The sequence below is a fragment of the Petaurus breviceps genome, unplaced genomic scaffold (assembly GCF_028583685.1).
Source record: "Petaurus breviceps papuanus isolate PSGF00001 unplaced genomic scaffold, PetGlider_PUasm1.0 91133, whole genome shotgun sequence".
Lineage (NCBI taxonomy): Eukaryota > Metazoa > Chordata > Mammalia > Diprotodontia > Petauridae > Petaurus > Petaurus breviceps.
Window position 1 is genome coordinate 13,964,173 of NW_027187419.1, and position 27,648 is coordinate 13,991,820.

The 27,648-nt window shown below is 36.5% G+C and overlaps 1 protein-coding gene across 1 annotated transcript in view; it reads left to right on the forward strand.

The window, feature by feature from the left end:
• The window catches only part of GUCY1A2 (guanylate cyclase 1 soluble subunit alpha 2), a 442,918-nt gene that overhangs the window by 95,839 nt on the left and 319,431 nt on the right, over positions 1-27,648 (forward strand). The window contains exon 4 of the mRNA XM_069080535.1: positions 3,766-4,484. Coding sequence (XP_068936636.1) covers positions 3,766-4,484 — 719 coding nt within the window. The remainder of the gene's footprint in view (positions 1-3,765; positions 4,485-27,648) is intronic.

Genomic DNA, 27,648 nt, shown 5'->3' on the forward strand with positions numbered 1-27,648 from the left:
TCAGTGTCAACTATGTGCCAGGTACCGTGCTAAGCACTGTAGCTGTAAAGAAAGTCAAAAGACAGTCTGCTTTCCAGGAGCTAACAATCCAGTGTGGTGAAAACATGCATCTATGTACAAAAGAGATATATGCAGGATAAACTGGAGAAAATCAACAGAGGGATGGCACTAGAATTGAGGAAGACTGAGAAAAGAACTTCCTGATGAAGGTAGGATTTTAGCTACCAGCAGGTGGAGGTGAGGCAGGAGAGTAATCCAGACATGGGAAATAGTCAGGGAAAATGACCAGTCAGGAGATGGTGTCTTGTGTGTGGAACTGCAAGGAGGTCAGTGTCAGTGGATTGTAGAATATGTGTGAAGAAGAATGGAAAAGTGTATAGGTGGGATAAGACTTTGGATACCAAATAGAGGAGTTCATATTTGATGCTGGAGGCAATAGGGATTCATTGGAGTTGATTGAATAAAGAGATGACATATCAATCTTGTGCTTTAGGAAGATAAAATTGACAGCTAAGTGCATGATAGATTTCAATGATGAATATCACTTAGTTTTTCTCTAGTGATTCAGAAGACACTTCATCATCTTGAAGTACCTCAGGATCATCTTTTTAGTTTTAATTTCCATTGTATTGTTAAGTCCAGAAGTGGCTTATTAGTGTAATGGAAATTTCCTGTTAAGGGAATTTGGGCTTTGTCCATTTTCATTATATCACCTCTTACATGTGGTTATTTTATTTACTTGATGATGTTTGGGTAATGTTTTGAGCTTCTGCCACAGTAGGCATTATATAAATACTCTTCATTATCTTTATATTAGTAAGCTTTATTCAATTACTGTAGTGACACCACTATTTTGCAAAATACAGGTCAGTAGTAGCTCTCCATTTCTCTTTTATACCTAGAGGCAACAAGTCCTTTGAAAGTACACCCCATCTAACTCTAGATGCTATGAAAAGGATTTCTGAGTGTCGTGGTATTTGGAGATTCAACTGGTACTGTTGGGTTTGGGGGGACTTAATATTTTTCTGGGGGCAGCTAGGTGGTACAGTGGATAGAGTTCAGACCTGGCCTTAGGCACTTAGTAGCTGTGTGACTTTTGGGCAAGTCATTTAACCCTATTTGCCTCGGTTTCCTTACCTATAAAATGATCCAGAGAAAGAAATGGCAAACCACTCCAATATCTTTACCAAGAAAGTCCCAAATGGAATCACAAAGAAGAACGGCATGACTGAAACCACTGAACAATTGCAACCATATTTTTTCAAGAACCTGATTTTAGTCTTGAAGAAATTCATCTTGCAAATGCTCAAAAGTAGTGAAGAAAACTGTCACTTAGTGAACATTAATTTAATTGGTTTATGGTATATATTGCCAATGATATCATTGATCTCTGATTGAACTGTTAATTAATTTCTTTAATTAAGATTCCTACTAAACTTGTGATATGAACATTGCAGTGGTTGGCAGTTCTGCTCTCTCTTATCTTTCACATCAGACAACTGAACAGGCATATTCTGTAGATAACATCAGAAGCTATTGATATTATTGATAAGCAAAGGAATTTCAACATAATTTAAATAAAATGGCCAAGAGATGCATGAGTTGTGATACTTTTAATAGGTCACTTTCCCAAATTGCCTTTCAAACCAAAATGAGAAGGATCTATTTTGTTCCCAAGGAACTTCCTTCTACTGACATATTCTACTTTATTTCATGCTTGATTTTAGGCCCTTTCTGGTGATTCACCTTCTAACTCTTCCTCTCTGTAACACTGAGTTTTCATAATGGAGTTTTCCCAAGAAACTTTTGTAAACTAGTCAACATATCCATTGTGAAATATAAGCCATATATTTTGATTGAAAAGTAAGATGTAAACTGGATAAAACAGTGGTATACATTTTTCTTTGCTTGCTTTTGGCAATACTAAGGATAATCCTTCTACTGTAAAGAGACAGACAAACTATGAGCTGGAGCTCAAAAGGGGAATTAAGTAAGGAGGGCAAAGGTTAACATTGACCAGATGATTGAAACAAGATTTGTTGCTGACATGTTAGAGTTATCCACACCCATGAACTGAAATCAGCTGTTAGGACTTAAAATTGAGGAAAAGTCATAGAATGAGAGCTGAAAAGGTCCTGCAAGCCATCTAATCTAACTCCCTCATTTTATTGTTGAGGACACTGAGGCCTAGAGAGGTGATGTGACTTACCTAAGTCACAAAGATAGTAAATGTTAGAGGCAGGACTTGAACCCAGGTGCTCTGGTTCCAGAGTCAATACTCTTTTCACTGTACATCCCTGGTCAATTTATTAAGCTCTTTGGGAAATACAAAGAAATGAGAGAATTCTCTTTCAGGAGACAGGGTATTATATTGGAAAGAGGGATGAATTTGCAGTCAAAATTAAATCAAGTATATAGAAAGCACTCATTAATACCAAAATATTTATACCAGCATGTTTTTCTTGTGATGGCAAATAATTGGAAACAAGGTAGATGCCCATAAGTTGAGGAATGAATATTGGTGCACAAATGTAATGAAATATTACTATGTTGTAAGAAATTATGAATGTGATGAATGCAGAGAAACATGGAAAAAAAGTATATGAACTGATACAGAAGAAAGTAAACAAAGCCAGGAAAGCAATATACACAATGACTACAATGTTGTAAACAAAAAGAGCAGCCACAAAAAAAATCAAAATTGAATATTACAAAATTACAAAGAACAAGCATAGCCTGAAAGAAGAGATATGAGAAGACACCCCTACCCCAGCTCTTTGGAGAGGTGTGGTTTATTGAACATGTTTCCAGACTTTTTTGATCAGTTATGCTGATTTTTTTCCTTTTCCTTTTCTTGTTTTTTGTCTTTAAAAATATCTGGAATAGCCCTTTAGGAGGGAGAGAGGAGGGATATTGGGGAAAATTAAGAGGATACAAAAATGATACCAATAAATACTTTTTAATAAATACATTTTTTAAAAAGAACTCAATTAATTCAGCAAACATCATTAAGCAACTAATATGTGCCAGATGCCATGCTAGGTGCTGAAGATAAAAAAAGAAAAAAGAGAAAATAGTTCCTGCCTTTAGGAAGCTTATACTCTATTTAGTGGAAGACCTTATATTTTAATCTACAAAATATAATGCAGAAGAACTGAATGTTTTATTCCCAATTCTCCCTTCTACTCACCATGTAAGTTACTTAATCTATTTGTGTCTCAGTTGCAAAATAAAGGTGTTACACTAGATCAAAGAATCATCAATTTAGAGCCATAAGCATCATAGGTTTATAGCTTAGAGACCATTGGGTACAACCCCTTCATTTTACAGATGGGGAAAATGAGGAAAAGAGAAATAAGGTGGCTTGCCCAGAGTCAAGTTGGATTCAAATAGCTAATAAGTATCTTTTAGAATTTGAATGCAGATCTTCATGATTTAAAGTTCAGGGCCCTACTCACTATGCCATATTGCCTCTGAGGTGAACTTCCCTTCCACCTTTGTGACCTTCCTTGTGCATAAGTGACTATGGTCCCTTATTTGTAATTAACAAAAAATCATAGTGTAATACCTCACCTACAAAGGCTAAAAATGGCCTGGACCTTCTTAGATTTCTGGGATTTGGAATTTTAATTAATCTAGACCATTCTTACCTCCTCTAGGGGAACATTAAAATAGGAGCATAGAAGTCATAAATGCAGGCAGAGAATAGCCATAGCAACACTTATTTCTCAGTTATGTTAACATCTTCTCTCCCTTTGCTTTTAGGTTTGAAGTTAGAAGAAATGCAAGAAAGATTTGGGGAGGAATTTTTCAATATCTGCTTTGATGAGAATGAAAGGGTCCTTCGGGCGGTAGGCAGCACCTTGCAAGACTTCTTTAATGGTTTTGATGCTTTGCTGGAACATATTAGAACTTCATTTGGACGACAGGCCGCTCTGGAATCTCCATCTTTCCTATGCAAAGAGCTTCCAGAAGGTTCTCTCATGCTCCATTACTTTCATCCTCACCACATTGTGGGATTTGCAATGCCTGGAATGATAAAGGCTGCAGGAAAGAAGATCTACCGGCTGGATCTGGAGGTGGAACAAGTGACCAATGAGAAACTGTGCTTGGAGGGCTCAAACCCAGGGAATTGCAACTGCCTCACATTTGTCATTAAGGAATGTGAAAATTCAAACATCACAAAAAACCTTCCACCTGGAACGTCCCAAACTCCTGCCGACCTCCGAATTAGCATCAACACGTTTTGTAGAGCTTTCCCCTTCCACCTGATGTTTGATGCCAGCATGCTGGTTCTGCAGCTGGGGGAAGGGCTTAGGAAACAGTTACGCTGTGACACTCACAAGACTCTGAAGTTTGAGGACTGCTTTGACATAGTTTCCCCAAAGATCAATGCCACCTTTGAAAGGGTCCTGCTGAGGCTATCCACTCCATTTCTGATTCGGACCAAACCAGAGGCTTCTGGTTCTGAAAATAAAGACAAGGTAAGAAGAGGGGCATACTTTAGAGGGGCTGTGAGTACTGGGAGGTATTTGTTTAAGTGAATTATATGCTGACTTTACTTGGAATTCGTTAGCGGAAAAAATAACTCAAGTGCCATTCAGAAAATCACTGGTCCCTAGATGTATGGGAAAACATTTGGCCCTACTCCCAGCCAAATTGTATCATGCCTCCCTGATGCATTTATTTCAATTTATGAAACAAGAAGATGCTTAATAACGACAGCCATAACAGGAGCAGCAATCATAGCACTCATTTGGTTTTCTAATTTTCTAAGTCTGCTGGAAGAAACTCATTGACTAAAGAAAGGCAAACCTCATGATACACCTACTGAGACATTTGCAAAAATGACATGGGATTTGGTTGTGGTGTTCTTATTGATTACATCACCCCCACCCCCATAACATTGTTAAATAAACTTCTGTTATCTCAATACAATAGTCACTCAAATTTAAAATTACAATCAAATTTTATTTTGGAATTAGAGATGTATTCCCCTTGTAAAGTACTTTATTCTCAGGAAATAAAATCACAATAAGAAAGTAAAATGCTTTTCAATGTCACTGTAAGAGGAAAATATTTTCAAAATAGATAACAATAATACTTTAATAAATCATTAAATATAAATTCAAAGAAGCTAGAGATATTTAAATTTCTATCTGAATCTTAGAAATTTACTGTTGGAAGGGATATAATCCTACCTCCTACCCATTTTGAGAGTCCTTTATATAATGTCCCAAATAGGTAATCTACTTGCTTTTGCTTAATTATTTATAATGAGAAGAAATTTCATTACCTCCTAAACTATTTCAGTGCCTTATTCAGGGAATTCCAATGCCTCATTTCTCTTTCAGAAGGTTGTTAAAATTTTCTTTCTGATATTGATACTTAGCCTTTCCCCCTGTAACTTCTGTCCATTGGTCTTATTTTGCCCTCTAGAGCTACAGAGTACAGATTTGATCTTTCTTTTAAAGAATAATTCTTAAATTATTTGAATATAGCTATCATCTTTCCCAGGGTTCACTTATAGTCACCATGGTATGGTGGAAAGAATATTGGCTTTGTAATCAGAGGACCTAGATTTAAATTCAGACTCTTGCTACTTACTACTTGTGTGATCTTAGGCAATCAATTAATCAACATATTACTTAGTCTCTCTGGGCCTCAGTCGCCTCACCTGTAAAATCAGTAATTTGGATTATTGACCTCATAGGTCCTCTCTCCTTCTCTAGTAAATGACTACGAGAGCTATTTGCATCCCAGCTAATGAGGGTGTAAAATAAATAAGGAGCTGTTTTCTGTTATTTGTCTCATAGAACTGTTGAGTTTTATTAACAGGTATCTTAGTGTGCTTAGTGAAAGTTGGAAGTGATTGTGCTTCATGTGTTATCACCATATACATGATGCTGTCTCTAAAGAATTGAGAGTGTATTCCTTTAGTCTTCTGGTGACCACTTTAATATGATTTTAAATCAGTCTTAGCAGTGAAAACCAACCCTTTCTTCCCCTTTGCTGAAAAAGTAATTTGCTAATTATGTAGCCATGTGACAGTGAAACTGACTTTAGTTCTATGTGCCTAAGTTCTCTGTGAGTTCTCATTATTATTATTAATTATTACTGTACTGTGATTCCATGGGTGTAGGAAACTGCTAATGAGGAATTCCCTCCATCAAAATAGATCAACACCTTCTCTACGACTTAAAATCTTGAGAAAGTTTCTTGGGGCACTGGGAAGTTTTGTTTAGCAGAAGTAAGACTTGTATTCCAGAGACTGCTGATTCTGAAGCCAGTTATCTAACCACTATGATACTTAATAGGAATCTAATTACACTTTCCTTGTATAAGAAGACAATTTGTTAGACCAAATACTAGTGTCATTATGGCATTGTCTGATCATGGTAATGAAGATATAAGTTTAAACAATGAAACAATTCCTCCTCAAAATGATTTTGCAGTCTACTAGCAAAGGTCTGGGATTTCATTTGTGTGATACAAATCACAAACTTATTCATAATGATGGACAAGTCAGAGGAAATATCTGAGGCTCCAAGTCAAGTATTTTGGTCAAGTATCTAGAAGATGTCTAAAGGTTGCAGATTTGAAGCTGAATATTCATTTTTGTCCTATAGGCCAATTCCAACCTGCTACTTGTTTTTGAATGGTGTGTGAGCTAAGAATGGTTTTTACATTTTAAAATAAAGAATATGCTTTGTTTTAAGTGTTTTAAAATATTTTTAAATAAAGTATGTACTTAAAAATATAAAAGTCAGGGGCAGCTGGGTGGCACAGTGAATAGAGTGCCAGCCCTGGAGTCAGGAGGACCTGAGTTCAAATCTGGCCTCAGACACTTAACACAAATACTAGCCGTGTTACCTTGGGCAAGTCACTTAACCCCAATTGGCCTCCAAAAAGCAATATATATATGTCATTCTTAGCTTGTGGGCCATACATAAAATAGGTGGTAGACTGGATCTGGCATGCAGGCCACTACTGGTTGCTGATGTGGCTCTTGGAAGCTTAGGCTGTCTGAACCAATAATTGGTGGCATTCAACTATTACCGGTCTGTGAACCTTCTTTAAGAGATTTCTCTTAGCATTTTACTCTGCTTTTTATTTTTCCTGTTTCCTTTTCTGGCAAATTTTTAATCTACATTTGTGATAAGTCTATTAGTGACACACATAGCTGAACCTCGCTCCTGGAGCATAGGAACAAAATGATTACTGTTGTAGGACAATAGGAAGATGAAGAGATTGGGCTGGAAGTGGCCAATTTCTGTTGAGTCCTGGAAGATGTCAGGTATCAGGAGGGGTGAGGCACTCTTCTTTGCTGCTTGTAAGAATTCCTGTATCCTTCAAACAAGCATTTATTAAGTACTTACTGTATACCTGCCACCAGGCTAAGCGGTAGCAGCAATGTTCTTTTGTTCACACAAAGAAAGACAAAATAGTCCCTGCCCTCAACGACTTCACATTCTAACAGGGAAGACTGGCCAGAATAGCTGAATCATAGAGTTCATGGAGTGGATAAGGTATAAGAAGTTTGGAAATACAGGAATGGGACACATTATATTGTTTTAACATTTTGGATGATGGTTCATTTCAAAACTCTTTTATAATTTGCTTGTTTCCTTTCTATTTATTCTCTTCCCACAGAACAGAGGTAAAACTGCATTCAGGGCCAGAAAGAAGATTAACTAAGCATGTAGATGAATTTAGGGTATAGTGTTCAGTATGTTAACATTTAGGCACTAGCCTAAGAGCTTGAGTGCTTATCACATAAACTTATCACACAGGGCCTTGCCCATAGAAGGTGCTTAAGAAATGTTCTGAATTGAATTGAAGGGCAGGTATTGAGAAAAGCTCTTGTATTTTCTGATGTTTTTTTGGCAACATACTCATGTGGAGTAACTTAGTTGAAAGGGGTCCTGATGACTCTGTAGAGAATATATCATGATTATAGGGGAAGATTATAGATATTATAGGAGTGACATCTTTCTTCTTTTTATGATGTTTAAGAGTTGTTACTTTCCAAGTATGAAAGCCATTTCCATCCTACCTCATAAATCACAACTCAAAACTCATCTCAAACATCACTTTTTGCATGAGGCTTTACTTGATATATCCTCCCCTCGTCCCTAGTTCCCGGTGCTCTTCCCCTGAAAAGATTTATTTTGTATGTATGTATATCTGTGTATATTATATGCACAGATATACATAACAGTATGCATGTGGGGGAGACACAGAGAGAGAGATACAGACAGATACAGAGAGAGGGAGTGCACAGATAGGTGGTACAGTGGATATAGAATACCAAGTCTAAATCAGGAAGATCTGATTTCAAATTCAGGATCAGACACTTATTAGCTATATGACCTTGGGTATATCATTTAACCACTAGTTGCCTCATTTTCTTCATCTATAAAAGTGAGATAATGATAGCCCTTGTCTCCAAGGGTTGTTGTGAGGATCAACTGAAATAATAATTGCAAAGTGGTTAGTATAGTATCTGGCACATATGAAATGCATGGATGTTAGCTATTATTAGTAATATGTACATCATATATATATATATGTAATATCTGTATGTTTATCTATCTCTCTGTCTGTATCTGTCTGCCCTATGTCCACGCATATTATCTATATAAATACCTCCTGAGTACAGGAACAATTTCTTTTCTCTGTATTGCCAGCACCAAGTACAATGCTTAGCCCATAGTAGGCATGTAATGAATGTTGATTAACTGGTTAGTATGTGGGATTTTTTCCAACATACTATTTCCCAACCTTTTGCCTTCTCCCTTCATGTAATGGTTCTAAAAATTCCAGAGAAATTTCAAATATATCCTGTAAAATCCAGAAAACAATTAGTCTGTGATTCTTATTTAAAATTAAATAGTATATAGATCCCAACAATTCTACAGTTTTTATTAATAATATATTCATGAGGAGCTCTGACTGACCCTTCCATGGCTTTATCTCATCATATAGCACTTGATTTGACACTTCGAGATCCTATTCTGACTTCTCCAACTCTCAAAACTTTTGGAAAATCCATTTAAAAATATTCTGTGCCTCTGCCTGCTGATAACCTTTGTGTTTGCTTATTTGAGCTTGTTGTGGTGCCTGTGATATTTAAAATGAATTGGTCTGGCTAAGTTAAGAGCGAACAGAAGCTGTGCTGGGTTTTGAGAAACAGTAGATGACACGGCTGCTTCTTTCTCTTCCTCTGCTTTTTAATCTTGCTAATGGCAATGCTTCAGAGAAGTTTAGTAATGCTGGGGAATGAGCCCAGCATTTTAAAGATATCCTTCCTAAGACAGAGTAATATTGTTGTCAGTCATCTCCTCTTCTGTTCTGAGTGATAGAGCTGGTAGAAAAGTGTAACAAAAGTGGGAAAAAAAGAAAAACCACAATTCCAAGCAAAATCTCTGTCTTTGTACCATTAATTGAAAGCTGTAGAAGTTGTTGGAAAATAATTCTGAAGGCACAAAATGAGTACTGACCTTTGATTTCTTTGGTTGTGCTCCTGGATGACTCCTCTTCTATCTTGTGAGGGATTCAGAAATACAGGTCTTTCTCAGAAGTCACAATTGAAAGTTTTGAATACTTGTATTGATTTCAGTGTACTAGAATGGACCTGGTGAAAGGCAAAATCCAATGGCCTGCCTAGAATGCATTCTTCAAATGCAACTTATTCTAACCACAGAGACTCTATTTGCTTTTTCCTATAATCAAAGGTAAATGTGGACCTCTTTTCTTCTCTGGTTCAGTTGACAACAATCTTTTCAGGACTTAATGATTTAACTTATGAGTAGTTATGGCTGTAATAGATAATCTATGATCATTTTCCAACATAGGATTGCCTGCAGAAGAAATAATTTATAGCAATCATATTCTTGGGTATCGGTGATGGGATGGGGTGGGACGATAAGCAGAGTTGTTCAACTGCCGCTATTTCCATACCTATTTCATAATAATACTTATTTAGTTATAAGATAGTTCTCCCAATAGAAATAAATGCTTCTTCCCTGCTCTGAGAGGTTGTATCAAAGGATATATAATTCTTCATATGATTTTTAGATCAGCCCCCAAGTCAGAGACAGTGCACAGGCAAAGTACCTTAATGTTAATTCTGTCTTTTGTTTTGAAGCTTTCCTATCAGCTGTCTTCTTCTAACAGCTTTCCAGTAGGTACATCAAGATTAGCAATTTATCTAGTTAACATTGTTTGTAAATACAAGGACAAACATTTAAAACAAAGAAAGTAAACAGACTTTCTCTATGTTCAGAGAGAAAGACTTTAAACTTTCACAAAAGACCCAAAGGAGAGAAGGGCCATACAGGATTCCCCTATTGGGATCTGTTGTCTGGGGGATTTCAGCAATACCACATCTGTCCCAACACTCCTCAGGACAAGAGGGCCACAGACCTCACTCTGGAGTGCTGGCCACCTTCTTTCTGACTTCCCCTTGTGCTCCTGTTTGCCCAGCTCTATGAAGTCTTTTGTATTCTCTCTCTATTGAGACAGCTTTGTGTACCTTTTCAATATGTTAAAAAAAAAAAAAAGAAAATCGAACAGCTCCCCTTTGAATCTTGATTTCTTGGACTGATGGAACTGACTTTTTAAGGTTGGAGGGAGCAAAAGATTGGCCTTTGCCTTGTCAATGATCATCCTATTTTTCCACTTCTTTTTTAATTCACTCAAGAGACGTTTTTTTAATGTTCTATAAAGGGATCCTCAGGGGTTGTTGGAATTTTATTTAGTAAAGTAACATCTTATTATTTGTCCCTTTCCTGAGATTAGATACTGGACATTTGAAACCAATTCCCTTGCACTTGTAAACAGATAGACTCAATTCAGAACATTCAGCCAACTCTTGTGTTTGGTTTTGGACAGGGGTGGGGAATCTGCAGCCTTCAGGCCACATGTGGCCTCCTAGATCCTTAAGTGTAGAATTTTGATTGAATCTAGATCCGTAAGTGCAGGATTTTGACTGAATCCAAAATTCTGCACTTAAGGATCTAGAAGGCTATGTGTGGCCTGAAGGCTACAGGTTCCCTACCCCTGGTTTGGAGGATGAAGCCAGGAAAAGTTTGTGGAAATTGCAGAGAGGCACATATCAACTCAACAAAAGGAATAACTTCACAATAATAACAACTATCTTAAACTGTAATAGGTTGCCTTGAGATAGTGAGTTTCCCATCAGTGGGGATCTAAGAGCAGAGGTAGGATGATCATTTGTCAGGGATATTGCAGCCTTGCCTCAATCAGGAAAATAGGCTACATGACCCCTGAGAACCATTCCAAATCTGGAGTTATCTCTGCCTTATTAATATCTTGCCAGGTTAAAGCAATTTAATATCATTTTAAGTTATTTGCCTTTCTTTAGCAACATTCTCTTACCATTTTACAGTAGTCTTGGGAAAGTAGGTCAGCTTCAGGTTTTAATAGATATTGTTGGTGTGTAATAATCCAGTAGAATTCTTTATTATGTCTAGTTTCTTTATGTTTAATATAAAAACTTGCCCATGAGCACACTGCTGACAGTTGTGTGGTTAGTTTCACACTTCAAAATTTGACTCATGTCCAGTATCATTTGGATTTGACCACGGAGGACAACGAGAACAATGACTCCAGGTGAATTGACTTCAGAAGAAACTAGTGACTGTCTGCACGCAACCAGGCAAAAGTGAACACATATGTGCACACACAAAGTCTACCTGAGAATGATAAATTAGCATCAAATGACTGCAGTTTTAGAACTGGAAAGCTTATCTAGCCCAACCCTTTCATTTTATGAATGATGAAAATGAGGCGCAGAGGGGCGGCCAGGTAGCACAGCGAGTAAGAGCACTGGCTCCACTGTCGGGATGACTTGTGGATCGAATCCGGGCTCAGACACTTAGCATCCACCCAGAAATACCTTGCCATGTAACCTTGAGCAAGTTACTTAACCCCGATTGCTTAAAAAAAAAAAAAGAAAATGAGGCCCAGAGATGTTAAGGTAGTAAGTAAGCTTGGATTTATGTTCTTTTTCTGTGTTTTTTTCTCCATGCATTTGAGACAGCATTGTTTAGTTCAACACCTTGTTCCTTGCCTTCTGTTGAACTTGTAACCTGAACTTTGGATCTCACTTCTTGCTAGTTCCTTATCAGAATTTGTTGGGATCCCCTATTTTGATTCGGCCTCTGATTTAGATGCTACTTTCTGCCTCTGGTCTATTTTTTTTTTTTTCAGGTCCACAGCTGATCTATTTGATTTCTGATCTTGGCTTTTTTGCTCCATGATCCTGTCCTGACCTTAACTTGTACAGGAATTTCTGCTTCCTTCCTCCCCTCTTCTTTCTGGGGAAATAAACAAACAAATAGAGTTTAATCAAGATCATGGACCCCGCTAAGTCTCTGCTCTTTACCTACCCTGACCCCAAACCTGTCTTTCTTCTTTTTCTCCTCCTTTTCATTCTCCTTTACCTCTCCTTTCCTCTTTCTTTCTCCTCTTTCCTCTATTCCCTTTTCTCCTTCTGCTCTTTCCTCTTCTTTCCAGTTCTGAGCTTCTGACTTGAAGTCCAAGAGCATAGTGCTGAGGTATTTGAGGGTGGGGATATGTGAAGTGCTTTGAGGTGGAGAATTTAGAACCTTTACCAGTGCTCAGCATAACTTGGGCTGAAAATATTGTTAACTTGCTGTTGTTTAGATGTTTCAAAGTGAAAAAAAAACTGTTACTACAGTTGGACATATTACAATGCTTAATGAGTATCTAAGAACCATTGAAGAACCCCTGGTGAGCTCACAGGAGGATGGCATATTGTACCCATTCTCTGTTATGTGTTCAGACTTTTGTTTGGCCTGAGTTCAGTCCAAAGGACTTTGGCTTCTAATTGTGTATGTGTGTATGGGGTTGGGGTGGGGTGGTGAGGTTGGGCAGGGTGGCAGGCCCACTGCTCTCACACTCTTAAATTTATTAAATTAAATTAAATTAAATTTAATTAAATTAAAAAAATTAAATTAAAAACCTTAGGGCCCTATGGGCAAATTTAGCTTAGTTTATGGATCACATTTAGAGATTCCTTCAAAATGGGGAAGGTATTAAATACATAATAAGAAACAAGCATGGCATAGTTATCTAATTTCTATAGAAAAAAGAAATGCTAAACATAAAAGATTCACAGGCAAATGTTTAACAAAAACAAACTTAAAATATGTATCTGTAATTTAACGTCAAACTGTTACAATCTTCTTGAAAACTGATATTTAATTTAAACCTTCTCAAAATATAAAGGAGTTTGTAGGATTGGTAATTAGACATTTTATATTTCTTGTCCCCTCTGCACTCTCCAAGCAATTTGTAGTAAAAATCTTCTGTTAAAATGGTCAGACTTGGTCTAATCCTCACTTTGATGGAAGTTCTCTCCAAGGGCACAAGAGTAATTGCCAACCATTATTCAGTTTCAACTCACTAGGATCTAACACCTCAAAATCTCTTGAACTCACAAGGTCAATTCCAAGCTTAAACTTGTCCAATTCATGAATGTTCAACTAAGATCAGGAAAGAACAAAAACAAAACAGGTAGCTTGGCCAAGCAGAATATGAGTTTATGGACTCATGGAGGCCAGGATTGGGGTTAAGGAAAGCTGGACTGGGTTTTTCCCTTGTCCACTGTGTTCTAGAATCGGGTTTAAGCATTCACTTCTCATGTAATTCACAGCCATAAAAGGAAGAGAAGGACAAAAGTGGTGGCAAGTCACGTTTATGTCTCTGCTGGGTCATCAGCTCTTCTGGCTTTGGAGGTCAATGAAGAGACTCTTCATCATCTCAAACATAAGCCCTACATCACTGAGTCAAACGTGGTTGTTTCCAAACGTTCAACCAATGTAACTATTGTTACAAATAGAATATTTTAAAAATAATAATTGCTTCATTCACTCAAATCTGACCTCCCTAAAAGTGAAAGTGAAAAGCAGTCTGGGTGCTTTTCACTTTCACTTTTAGGGAGGTCAGGTTTGAGTGAATGAAGCAATTATTATTTTCATTATCTATTTAACAGAGAACCAGAATTAAAATTTCACTGATAGGTGGCTACATTTCAATTCAATCCCCCTTTTTTCTTCCAGTAGAGTTTGATACCTATTTCACTGACTAATGCAAAATAGCATCTCATCCCAGAAGAGAAAGATTATTGTGAAAATGAAGGAAACTGGCTGGGATATACACCATCCCATAAATATGATAGATTCAGTGTTCACAGTTTAGATCTAGAGTTGTTAGTTACTTTCGAAGTCATCAAGTTTGACCTTCTCACTTGACCTGCACAGGAATTCAGTGTCTGAGGAAGGATTTGAATGAAGGTCTTCCTAACTGCAACCGAAGCATTCTATCCAACACAACACATAGTCTTAAATGAGGGCACTATGTCAATGGCTTTGAATCAGACACCCTGTATTCTAGTGTGTGCTCTACCAACTACCATGATGAGGTTCTGCCTCATTCGTGAATTAGTTTCTTCATATACAAAGAATGTAGCTATAAAATTGCATATAAATAATTTAACTTAAAAAAATTCAATAAACTAATTTTTAGAGGAAAATAACTATCTCTGAAGGGATAGAGATCAGAGTTGTAATTTTTTTGGTATAGGGATCTCTAAGGAATTTCCCCCACTAATACAAGTTGATACTTTCTCTGAAGGTTATCATCTTAACAGAGTTACCTAGAGAAGTATCAAGCATGCAGTCCTCAGCTACTACCAAGTGTGTGATCCAGATGTAAATGTAAATGAAACATTTATCAAAATAAATAAAAATGCAATAGAACATAAATAATGTTAATATGTGGTTTTTAAGTTGCTATGTCTCCACAGGGATCATTATTTACTGTTTAGTGCCCTCAGTCTCCATTTGAGTTTGATACCACTAACCTAGAGGACTAAAAGTTTAAGTGATTTATCTCTTGCACATCACATAGCCAGTATATTCAGAAGTGAGACTTGAATCCAAGTTTTCCTGGCTCTGAGCTAATACTCTATTTGTTATTCTATCATGCCTCTCAAATAACCGTCTGTGAAAGTACAAGTACAAATATCCAGCCACTTTTAAATCAAATATTCACTTTTATGTGATTGTTCTGAGTTACTCCATCTTACAAATGGCATTATTATACTTCATTTGGTAATGGGTTTGGGAATATTGAACATTCTAAGAATTTCATTATTAAATACTTTACTATTATTTTAATTATTACATATTCATTTGAAAAAGTTAATTTAGAATATTTGTTATTTTCCAAGGTAACATAATAAAGTGAATTTCCTCCACTCTATAGGAATGACCTAAACATAGGAATCCTTAAGTAGTTACAGCATTTTGACATTCCATTGTAAATTTCACATTCATCTTGAATATCTCTGAAGCTTTGAACAGTTATTTTCCATTCTCACAGAGCTATTTCTCTTGATTGCTTATGCCCCATTCATTACAAATCTCTTTGCCTACTATTTAATTTATTTGAATTTGCACAGGTTTTCTTAGAATTTCTCCTAGTTTTCTTTGTTTCTTTTTATACCCACTACTAAATAGAAGAATAACATGTTTTGGCATATCTGCCACCCCCACCCACCCTTGTCATTTCCACTTTAGCTATTTTGTTTCATTTTCTCCAACTTTATTCTCTGGGGGGGAAATTTGTGGAAAATTTAAATGTTCAATTTTCAAGGGATTGAGAAACATGTCTATGCTTCATAACTCTACATTGCTAACAGAGTCTAGTCCATCCTTCTGCTGTGTTCCACCACAGTCCCCAAACCATTGGTGGTTTAGGCAGGTATGGAATTTTTTGAATTGACAAATGATAGTATAGCTATATCCATTATTTGTTAATCAGCATCAGAGGCTTCTAGGAATGTAGAGGCATTTATTTACCTAGTTAGAGTAGTTTGCACATTAAAGCTACATGAGCCTGGCAGATGGCAGAAAGGGTCTGGGCATCTTGAATTGGAAATAACTTTTCAGACTAGGGGCCTAGTATACCACTTGACATTCTGATCATTTGGTCATACAGCAATTGAACCATGAGGCTAATATTTGCCTAAAGACCCCTGCTGTTCACTGTAAAAATAGCAACTCAGCTCTGGGGTCCAGCCACTTTGAGAATGTTAGGAAAAAGATTATTGATATGTCAATATTTCTATAGCAACACCACATGATGTATCACCACCCATGGGGACACACCAGTAGTTGCCTTAGCAACCTTCACCCTAGACATATCAAAAGAGGACTCCAAACCCTGACTGTTGCTGTGGTAACCCCCCAGTTATCCAAGTGTTGAGAAGAAATGGCTCAGGTGACCATGGCAACTACTTCCTGTCTTTTAAAAGTATATTCAAGAAGGAAAAGGAATACCAAAGTCTTGACCATGTCACTTTTTGTCTTTTCCTTATGTAGTAGTCTCCTCCCCCCCTGCTCCCATACCAGTTTCTTTGTTCTTCAAGGAGATTAGTATGTGGGGTAATGATGTACCAGAACTTAACTGTCATGGCTACATTCCTCTTCCTCTATGAAACATAAGTTCCAGGCTGCTGTAGAAATTCTTTGATAATAATTTGAGCCAAGTATAAAGATGGAACCATTCCCTCTCCTTCTGCAAATGGTTTTGCTGATTTTATCTAATTATCTAATTCCTTATTGAAGCAAGAAACTTTATGTTGACAATAGGTTAGATATTTTCCTTATCTAACCACATAGGTGGCATTGGTGGTGAATGTAATAAATAAGGACACAAATAGGAAAATAATATTCCCTAGTGATAGAATCATTAGGTGGATGAAGTGATCTGGTCTGATTATTTGCTAATTACAAAATGCTCCATATTGAGGACCACTTTTGATGTTTGAATTAGTAGGGGTTTCCTCTTTAAATTTTTATGTCTCTCCCTTTCATTCATTCCCCAGAGCCAGAAGTATTTTGTAATATTTAATTAAAATTTAAAAGTAATTTTAAATCTCATATTTTCACTTCTCATTTTACTCTCACAAATAATTGTGAACTAATTCCTCTCTTTTTCCTTCAAATATTGCCTGTGAAACTTAGTTTTTATCTTGTTTACCAGTCAATCTATGAAACTCTTAATGCTTTTCTTAATAATATTTTCTGGAATTTAAAAACCTGGTCCATCTAGGTAAGTATTGATGAACTATATTCCTAAATAATGTGAGCAGGGTGTGTTTTGAGGGGGTCTCTGGATATTGTTACTAGAAGAGGGAAGATAAGAGAAATGACAGCTGTCTACATATTTAAAGCACTGCCATGTAGAAGTATTTGACTTATTCTTTGTTATCTCCAGAAGATAGATGTTACAGGAATATAGTTCTTGACTCAATATGAAAGAAAAACAATTCTAATTAAAGGTGTGAAAAACTGAATGGGCAGTCTAGTGAGAAAAGTGAGTTATCTATCATTTGAATTATTTGTACAAGAGATGGAAGAATTCCTATAGTCAAAGATATAAAGAGAATGTGTGTATTAGAGGGAGCTTGAGAATGACTGCCCTTTGAAAACCCTTCTAATGCTAAGATCCTAAGAATCAATAATGATTCAATAATGAATCAATAATAATGAATCAGTTTAATTAAAATATACAAATAGTTATTAAACACCAACCACTATTGAGCTAATTGATAGGAATTAAAAGACAAGTAAAAAATTTCAAAAAAAAGCAAGTCTTGTATTCAAGGAGCTTGCATTCATTCCCTTGAGCAACATATATAGAGATGAAAATAGTAATAGCTGACCTTTACTTTAAGGTGTGAAAAGTACATTATACAGATTATCTAATTTGGTTTTCACAACAACTCTACAAGGGAAGTGTTACTGCCATTTTGTAGATGAAAACCTAAGGCTCAAGGACAATAAATGATTTCCCTAGGGTTATACAACTCTTGTCTGAAGCTGGTTATTTCGATTACATGTTCAGCACTCTTTCCATTCTACTGTGGGACTACTATATATATATATATATATATATATATATATATATATATACATATATATATATATACATATATATATATGTATTAGCTAATGGAGAAGAAAGACAGCATTTAAGGGGGATTAGGACTATATTCCCTTAAGAACTGACCCCTGACCTATACTTTAAAGTATGATAAGGTCCAGTTTCTTTGGAGTTTACAGTTTTACAAGTCACTCTGGCCAAGTGTGACCAAACTAATTTAAGCAATTATAATGGTCAACTTTTTAGAGCATAGTGTCAAAGAGTATCCCAGAAGGTGGCATCTGACTTGAGCGTGGAATGAAACTTAGAATTCTAGGAGGTAGAGGTGAAATGGGAGAATATTCCAGGAATAGGGGACAACTTGGGAAAAGGCAGAGAGATGGGAATTGAGGTGAAGGATTCAGAACCAGTTTGACTGGAATGTAAAGAGTATGAAGGGCAGTAATATGGATTGAGTCTGGAAAAGTTAGCTTCAATCTCAAGTATTTCAAAGATAAGAGCATAAATTAAAATAAAGATAATATCAGTGTCATAGGAACTTGGCAGCTAAGTGGCTCAGTGGATAGTATTGGGCTTGTAGTGAGAAAGTCCTGAATTCAAATTCTTCCTCAGACACTTACAAGTCCCTGGGTAATTCACTTAATCTCTGTCCCATTTTCCTCATCTGTAAAATCTTACAGATTGCTCTGAGAGTAAAATGAGCTAATATTTGCAAAGCCCTTTTTGAACTTATAGTGCTATATAGATACTAACTTAATAGTAATAGTAGTAGTAGAAGTAGTAGTAGTAGTACATGAATGGTATATTTTACTATGTTCATAGAAAATGTGATGGGAATTATAAGGACAGGAATGTGATTTAGAAAAGCTGTCTTTGAACTCAACAACAGCAAAAAGCCTTCAAAATAATCCCATTGTCCAGTGTTTTCATGAGAGCTTTATTCTTCTCCCAGTCTTAGTCTTTTCAGTAACCATGAAACTGGACCTTTAGGAAGTGCTGAAATAATCAACAATTCATTATAAAATGACACATACAATAAATATTAGGGCTTGTTTAGTTTCTAAGAAAATTAAAAACTGATTCTTACTCTCTCCATACCATTAATGGTGAGTTCTCCACTCATAAAACAGGACTGTACTCTCTCACTTTGCTCACTTAAGCATTTTACTCACAAGCAACTAGGTTTGTAGACTCCAGACTGGGCCCATTTGTTGTCCTTGACAGATGTAATCCTTTCAACATTTCTCTCCAATGAGAGAACAACACTAACATTTTTTTGCTTCTTATAAAATGTGTTAAATTGTCTATATTTAAGATGTCTAGTGGTCATGCCTTGATTTTCCCCTTTTCCCTAGTTCTTTGGCTGACTGGGGACATTGTATTTGTTTTCATGCAGTCTCTGGAGAGTCAAAATCATATCTTGTTCCAAGAGGAAAGTAGAGGGACAAAGTTCAATCTAAAGCTGTCCCTGCTCCAAGAAAGTCTAAGGATTAGAGTTCTGGACAGGAAAATTCTCTTTTTTGCCAAGAAATTCCACTGTGTGACAGTATTGAGAGTTACTTTCAAGAATGCTGGTGACACCAAGTGTAAATCCATAAAAGGATAAAAGGGTTGTGATTTCAATAGTTAAATGCCTTGAAATCTTGGATAGATAAACAGGGTTTTAAGGGACAGAGGTAACTCTAGGACCATTCAATTTAGCTTTCCTCTGGAACCTGTAGGTATAATAATATTATTTGGAGCTATGAGGTATGGTGGATGAAAGATGAAATGACTGAGGTAAAAAAGGTTCAATCTTCAGAGCATATTGATTTATTAAGCAATGCATGCCACTTGTCCAACAGATTGGGACCTGGCCCACTCCTCAATTTAGGACTAGACTCAGAATGCAAACTTTTATACATCAAAAACAATTAATTAAATAAGAGCAATTATTTAAAAGCAAAAATACAACATTAGGTAATCTGATTTCTAATTGGATGAAAGATTAGGGACTTCCTAAATTGGGAAGGGGAGAGCAAACAAATGCAATTCACTGAATTCAGAAAAAAAGATGTGTTTTACTCCACTCCAGTGTCTGTGAAACAGAGGAACATGAAAATAATAATTAATTGATCAGTATGGGGCCAGTTTTCAGATAAGACATATGGGTTGCTTGAGATGTAAAATTGTGAGAAAACTCCTATCAATCTTTGGGTCTGACTTGGTTTCTGGTTGACATGATCTAGTTCCTTGGTTAAGGGTCTCTAAACAGCAAGGAGAGGTGATCCAGCTTCCCAGCCATACAGAACTGAGTCAAGCAACACAAAAAAAAGGTTTTCTCCCATTTCTCACAATTGAATAAACTTTTCTCACAAGACAGAGATAGGAATAGACCCATAGTTGAATAGGAAGGGAACTGAGCTATCTCCAGAATTGAGTCACAAGATGGAGTCAATGTGGTTCACTCAATTCTCACAATTAACCACTTGCTGTCCTAATCCCCACAATTTCCCAAGTTCCTCAGAGGGGAACCTCTTTATAGTGAATATCCCTGTATATATTCCTAATACATAAACAGTAAACCAGTATAGATTCTAGAAGGTAATTGGATTAGGGTACAAGTTCTTACCATTACATGGAAAGAAATGCTCTCTAATAACTTTTTTTTCTGTTTGTTCCCTGCTCCTTCAGGGAATCCTTTTGATTTGGAATGTCTAGAGTTCTAATCTCGGCTAACCATCTGCACTATCCAGTGAGCAAGGATGAATTTTTTCATTTGGACCCCTACTACAGTCCCATGAGAGATAAATGGAAACTTTTATTATTGTCTCTATGCTTAGAAAGTAAGATAATTTGCTATCCTTGTGTAACTCAGTCAACTAGTATTTTCTAAGTGTTTACTTTGTGCCAGGTACTGTGGATCCCTGAAATGCAGACATTGGTCCTAAATTAAGGTTAATTTCCCTCTTTAGCTCTATGCTCTTAGCCCAGATTTTTATTCTGAGAAATCTCCAAAATAAAAATTTGGCTGTAGCTCATGGCTAGGTTCCCATCTGATGTATGGCCAGATGCTCAAGGTATGACAAAGGTATTGGATATGGGGAAGTCTTTATTTTATTTTTAAGGAAAATGCATAAGACATGAAGGCTTCTTGAGAGCCCCTGAACAAATACAGAAACATAAAACATTCAAATAGACGATCAGCTCCTCTTAGAAGGATATTAAATTTGGGATTGTCTTTGAGGCAAATTCAGGTGAGTCTTTCCTCTAGAGCCCTGCCCAACCTCCCCACTCTTAATATATCACCTTGTGGTTTCAACTTCCCCTAGAAGGTAAATGTATTTTGGAGAATGATGAATAAGAAAATTCCTTTTCATTGGACCTGCATTGTCTGAGCAACCTATTGACTTCCCCCAGCCTTATTTTTCTTATCGCTGACTTTTTGACTCTCTTCTCTCTGTGGTTTCCTTAGGGGCTGGAAAGCATTTTAGCCTCCATCCACATTTGCTAATAACTTATGGTTCACTAGCCTAGGTCTTTGTTCCAACTGAATTCTAGGTGGTCAGATCTGTCCCCAGATAAATGTCTTGCTACTCTTTCCCTCTAGCTTGGTGGAGTGCTGCACAAAACCTTGGCATACATAGTGCCCTGTCCTTGTGACCTGTCCCACTTCTTCTGTTCTTCAGTTCTCTGATTTTAGGTCAGAGCCTGTTTTCTCTGGTACCAGCAGTTTGGAATTTTGCAGCACTGGTTCTTCCACATTGCAACCCTCAGAAGACTTGGTTTTTAACATGGCAAGGTACTATCTGCAGGGGAAGGGGTGTTGAGTGAACTTTGGGTCAGAGTATTTTTTGGTCTTATTTTGGATTCTGGGTATCCTAGACTATCGAAAAAGCTGAAATCGCTTTATTCATATCTATTTTGGAGAGGTTTGAGAGGTAGTGTAGACCCGAGAAAATGTCTAGTCTCCAATTTTTTTTTGTTCATGTGATCTAGAATCCAATCATTGATTTTTATTTCTAAGTGAAATGCTACACAGAAACTGTGTAGACCATCCTCTTCTTTCTCCAAGGAGTATACTTTATCAGGATATCTTAATTTCTACAAAGGTCTACAAAACCATAATTTAAATGCAGGAATTCCAAAAACATGGGACTATACATGAAAAAATCCCTCAAGTTGTTGTTGTCCAGGAAATCTCCCTTTTCTGGATAAAAGGATAGATTCCAGAATTACACTGCTGGGGCTTCAAAATCCTGCCTTCCCCCAACATGAATGGGAGATTGGGGATTAGCAACAATGACTTTGAACTCCCTCATCAGGAAACATGAAAGTATATATTTGTGGGGCAGCTAGGTGGCACAGTGAATACAGCAACTGGCCCTGGAGTCAGGAGGACCTGAGTTTAAATCTGGCCTTGGACACTTGACACACTTACTAGCCGTGTGACTTTGGGCAAATAACTTAGCCCCAATTGCCCTCCAAAAACCACACAAAAAGTATGTGTTTGTAATGGTCATATGCTTCTGTTGCAAGCCTCCATCAGATGATCCTGGAAGAAGGAAGTTGCACATAGGCAATAACTTCTCACTGCCATACTTCCCATGCAGGACCATACAGCTATATTCCAGTTTATCTTTTGAATGTGGAAGATGGGAAAAGGGAGGAAGGGAAGGAGGAAAAGAGAGGGAGAGGGAGAGAGAAACAGATATACCCAAACAGCATAGTACCAATGAATATGCTCATATTCTATTGGTCCCTATAAATAATTACATGAATTGGAGAATGTCTCTTATTGATCAATGGCACCCTGATCACCTCCTTTACATTTGAAAGTGTCATTGGACACTGGAATAAAAAAACAAACAAACAAACAATCCTTAGAAAGTAGACATATAATTTTTTTGTAGATTTTTGACATGTTCTTTTCCCAAAAGGATGTATATGTAGTTTTGTGAGAACTGCCAATTTTCAATTTACTGTTTTATTTCTCACCACTATCATATAACAATTTAAGCCAATTTTGTAAGAAAATTGTGTATGAGAGTTAAAGTCTAAATATAAATTGTATGGGTTGTGTTTTGTTCATCCACTAATTCTATAATTCTATGGGAGGGGAGTGATTAAGTTAGTCTGGTATGAAATGTTCTTTATAATCTATCCAAGAGGCCTATTGTTCATCATCCTATAAACCTGGAAAAGGAAAAAAAATAATCCTCATAAATTTCTAAATGGTTCTGTTACTTTTGGTAGTAAATATTGACTTAAGGGCATTTCATCCTGGCTTCCATTTTCACCAATAATAATTATAGGCTCCTTATCCCCTAGCATTTTTCTTGGTTTCATTCACCATTCTTTCACCACCCAGAAAGAAAGGGTAACCTAAGTTCATGAATTCTATCCTTTCTTGTTTAGTGGGAACTGACATAAAAATATAAAAAGTCCATGGCTACTCTCAGACTTCAATTTGCTTTTTTAAAAGTTAACCTACCCTTCCATTTGACCTTCTCTCTCTCTCTCTCTCTCTCTTTTTGTCATTGAGTGCATTCATTGTTTGGGTTGATTTTTCCAGGCTTGGCATATTGTGACTTAGTAATAATGTTATTTTCTTCACATTGCTATTTTTGGTCTCTTTACTAAGACTAGAAAAGACTTTTACTTTTTTTATTTTAAAAAATTGCAAATGAATATAATCCCAAAGATGAGTTCTTACTTGGCAACAAAAAATTGCTTGGTTGAAAGTTTCTCTGCATTGATTTGAATGTAAAAAATATTTCTTTTTTATCTTTGGGTTTATAAACTCAGGAATATTCCTCATTTTGTAACTTTTGGGAAATTTAGTTATACTTAAAAGTGATTATTTGGTCTCAGTATTTCTCTCAGAAGTATAGATCACCATCTTGTCACTTCAGTATGATTCACATTCAGTTTCTTCCATTAAACCTCCATAGAGGATCTGGTGGTTTTCTTAAGAGCTAGAGTGAAAAAATTGGCAACTTATGAAATGTATTTTTTCCACTTTATTAATTGAAACATTGCAGCCCCTCTCCCCAACCCAAAACACAACCAAGCACTCCTAGCTTCTAGTAAAACTTAAGTTAGACACTCACCAGCCTTTTGGCTCATCAGCCACACTTTAGACTTCAAGGTGATTTCGAATTTTGGTGTCATATACTCAAGGGGAGAGAGTTGGTGCAGTGGTAAGGAAGAAAAGAACATACCCAACATGTATTCCAAAAATGTCACTGGAGTCCTCCCCACAAATAAAAAGGGAAAACTGGCTCAAAGAGCATGAGTTTCCTCCATTTGACTCAAATCCACTAATCCTGGAAATGTAAAATTGATACCTTATTCAACTCATAGCTTCTTGTTCCTCTATTTTGTAGTTACAAACATAACAACCCACTCAATTTGATAAAATTATTAAGTACCTACTATCTCCTAAGCCCTGTGCAATAGCCTAAAGGTAATATTTCTTGTGCTTCAAAAGTATCTATGATTTTCTTGGTGTGGGTGATCTTTTGGCAGTGAACATCACAATCTCCTCCTCCCCTGAATGTTAATAGATTATTTTCTTGAATTACTGGATCCAAAAATATCAGTCACTGGTAATGAATCTATCTATGTGAACTTACTTATGTGAGTCATCAGATTGCAAACATTCAATTATGTTTCCAGGTCCACACTCAAAGATTTTCCATCTTAGTAGACCCCACCAGAGCTTGTGTTCCATTGATGTATCCTTTGGGAAGCCAGGATCACTTTCATGCTGCAATAAAGCTTGTGATTATGACTTTAGTAGAGAAGAGGGTAAGAGAGATACTAAATTAAATAAGAAATAATCCTTTCCCTCAAGGACTTTCCATTCTTAATGATACCTAACCTTATATAGCTTTTTCAAGTTTTCAATGCACTGCACATATATTATTTTGCTTGATCCTCACAATAATCCTATGAGATATGTACTTTTATCCCATTTTACAGGTGACGGAACTCAAGTTGAGAATGGTTAAGTGTTAGCTCATGGTCATACATCCAGTAAATATATGAGACAGGGTTAGAGCTCAGGACTTCCTGACTCCAGCTTCAGCAAGTTATACACCTTGCCACCAGCTACCTTCTCAAGAAGGAGAGTTAATACTTCAACATGAATACCCAGGATTATATAAATGCCTAGGGGAAATACAAAGTGCTATGAAAATTCCATGGGTAGGAATAGAACTGGGGAGGTTAGGAAAGAGTTCATGAAGGAAGCATCATATGAGTGATACCCTTAAAATTTGCAAAATTCATGAGAATTTTAAGAAAAAGTTTCTTTGGAGATATTTCCTATATTCAGAAGACCATTTTGTAATTTTTTTGTTTTTATAATGTTTACATTTTGCAACGTTGATAGTTACTTATGGCTTCTAAAATGATCTGTCCCTTATTCTCTGTAGCCTTTGTCCAAAGGACCTGATAATTAACACATTTCTGGCAACGATGTGTTGGCCCGAATTTATCAAAAACTCAAATGATTGCCAGGCATGTGTCTCAGAAAAAAAAGTCCCTTTTCCTATCTGATTGGGTGTGTTCTAAGATCACCTTAATTTTTCATAATGTGTTCTTCTAGACCAGAGATTCTTAACCTTTTGAGTGTCTTTGGAAGTCTTCTAAAGCCCTTTCTCAGAATAGTCTTTTCAAATGAGAGGTTAGTGAAAATAGAGATGTAATTTCCCCCCCATCTAATTTCATGGATCCCTTGAAATCTATCATGATGTAACATGTAAACTCATGATCTAGCATGTAAAACCCTTCTTCCTGTGGATTTGTTGTGAGCTAGTCTTTTCACTTGTTATGATGACTTACAGATGAAGGCTTAAAAAGCTTCTTTTCCTTTCTTTTTTTGCAAGTCGGATTAAGAAACAACTTTGCTATCTTAATTCTATCTACTATGAAAAATCTCTCCAAGGATGGCTTGAAGTTGCCATGGGATCACTCTTTTATTCCCCTTTGGCATATCTTGTAAAACAACATATCACCAGACCTGCAATGTCATACCAGCCAGCAGAATTTCAGCAGCAACCATCTTCTCACTTTGTCAGTTCTGAGACAGTCTGCATAGATAATGTGAATCATGTAGGCCATGCCTTTGTGGAATAGTCAATGGGTCATAGGGTTACCAATGTGCTACTACTGGATGTGTTTCTTGTTCATCTTTTTTTCTTTAGTAGAGTCAAATCTATGATCAATTAACATGTCCCACACTGACTTTCTTTTCCCTCACAATATAGTCCAACATTCTGATATTTTGTTCTTTATTATTCTTTACTACTCTGGAAACATTCTCCTTCCCTCCTAATAGCCGCCCAATTGCCAAGTCTTATCAATTTTAACTTTACAATATCTTTGGCATCTGTCTTTTTCTCTCCACTAACTCATCAACTTTCACATGGAATCTTGTAGTAGCCTTCTAACTTGTTTTCCTTATTCTATCTACTTCCTGCTCCCTTTCTCTACAAACTGGCAAACTCTTTCTAAAACACAAGTATATAAGGCCATGTCACATTCATGCTCAAGAACCTTCATTGGCTGTTTATTACCTCTGAGATAATACATACCCACACATATATGGATATGTATGTATACACACATATATGTATATACACAGATGTGTATTATGCATTTATACACACATATACATATATACACACATATGTAAATATATTCATAAGTTGGATTTAAAGGTTTTTACAATCTGCCTCCAGTCTACCTTTCCTGCCTGTCTTATTTCACATTCTTCTTCATGACTTCTCAGTTTCAGCAAAAATGATCTACTTACTGTTCTCCAAACTTGACAGTTCACCTGTTCCACCTCTTCCCCCCACCATGCCTTAGCACAGTTTGATCCCACATAAGCCACTTTCTAGAATTCTTAGTTTCCTTTAAGTTTCAGCTGAGATGTAATTTCCTATGCAAAACTGTTCATGATTCCTTTAATATCTCCCTCACTCCTAAAGTTATCTTGTATCTACTTATTTTTATGTTATATCTTATAATAGACTCTAAGCTCCCAGGGGGCAGGAACTGCCCCCCTCCCCTTGTCTTTCTATCCTACTGCTTAAAGATTTGCTTTGCTTGTTGAATTTAATTGAACTCATGGGACCAAACTGGCTTGTTTATTTTTGTATTTGATGATGTCAAACAACTGTTGCTCCAAATGTCTCTCTTTATAGTTCTTCAGAATTTTTCCCAGTTTTGAACTTTACTATCCCATAATACACGAAAGATTACTTGAAAATGAAAACAATAATTCCACTTACCCCACAATATTACCAAAGCTCTTAAGGAAATATATTTTCCTATATCATTGTGCACTTTCTATGTTTTCCATCTTTTTTTTTTTCCTCTGCTGTTTTTAAGATTTTTGTCCTGCCTATTTCTAAAAATGACCTGAGCTGGTTTATTTGCTAGTTGTTCCATAAAACAACTTCCCAATTGCATTTTAAGCTTCTCAAAGGCCAGAACTTTCTTTTCTTTTCTTTTTCTATCTTTTGTAACATCTTGGTAGTTCTGGGCATCCAGGAAGTGTTTGTGGACTAACTGAATCAAGAGAGTTGGTGATTTTAAAATGAATCAGATCCTTTTTTGACGTAAGAAAACACTAAGAGAATATATGTGTCT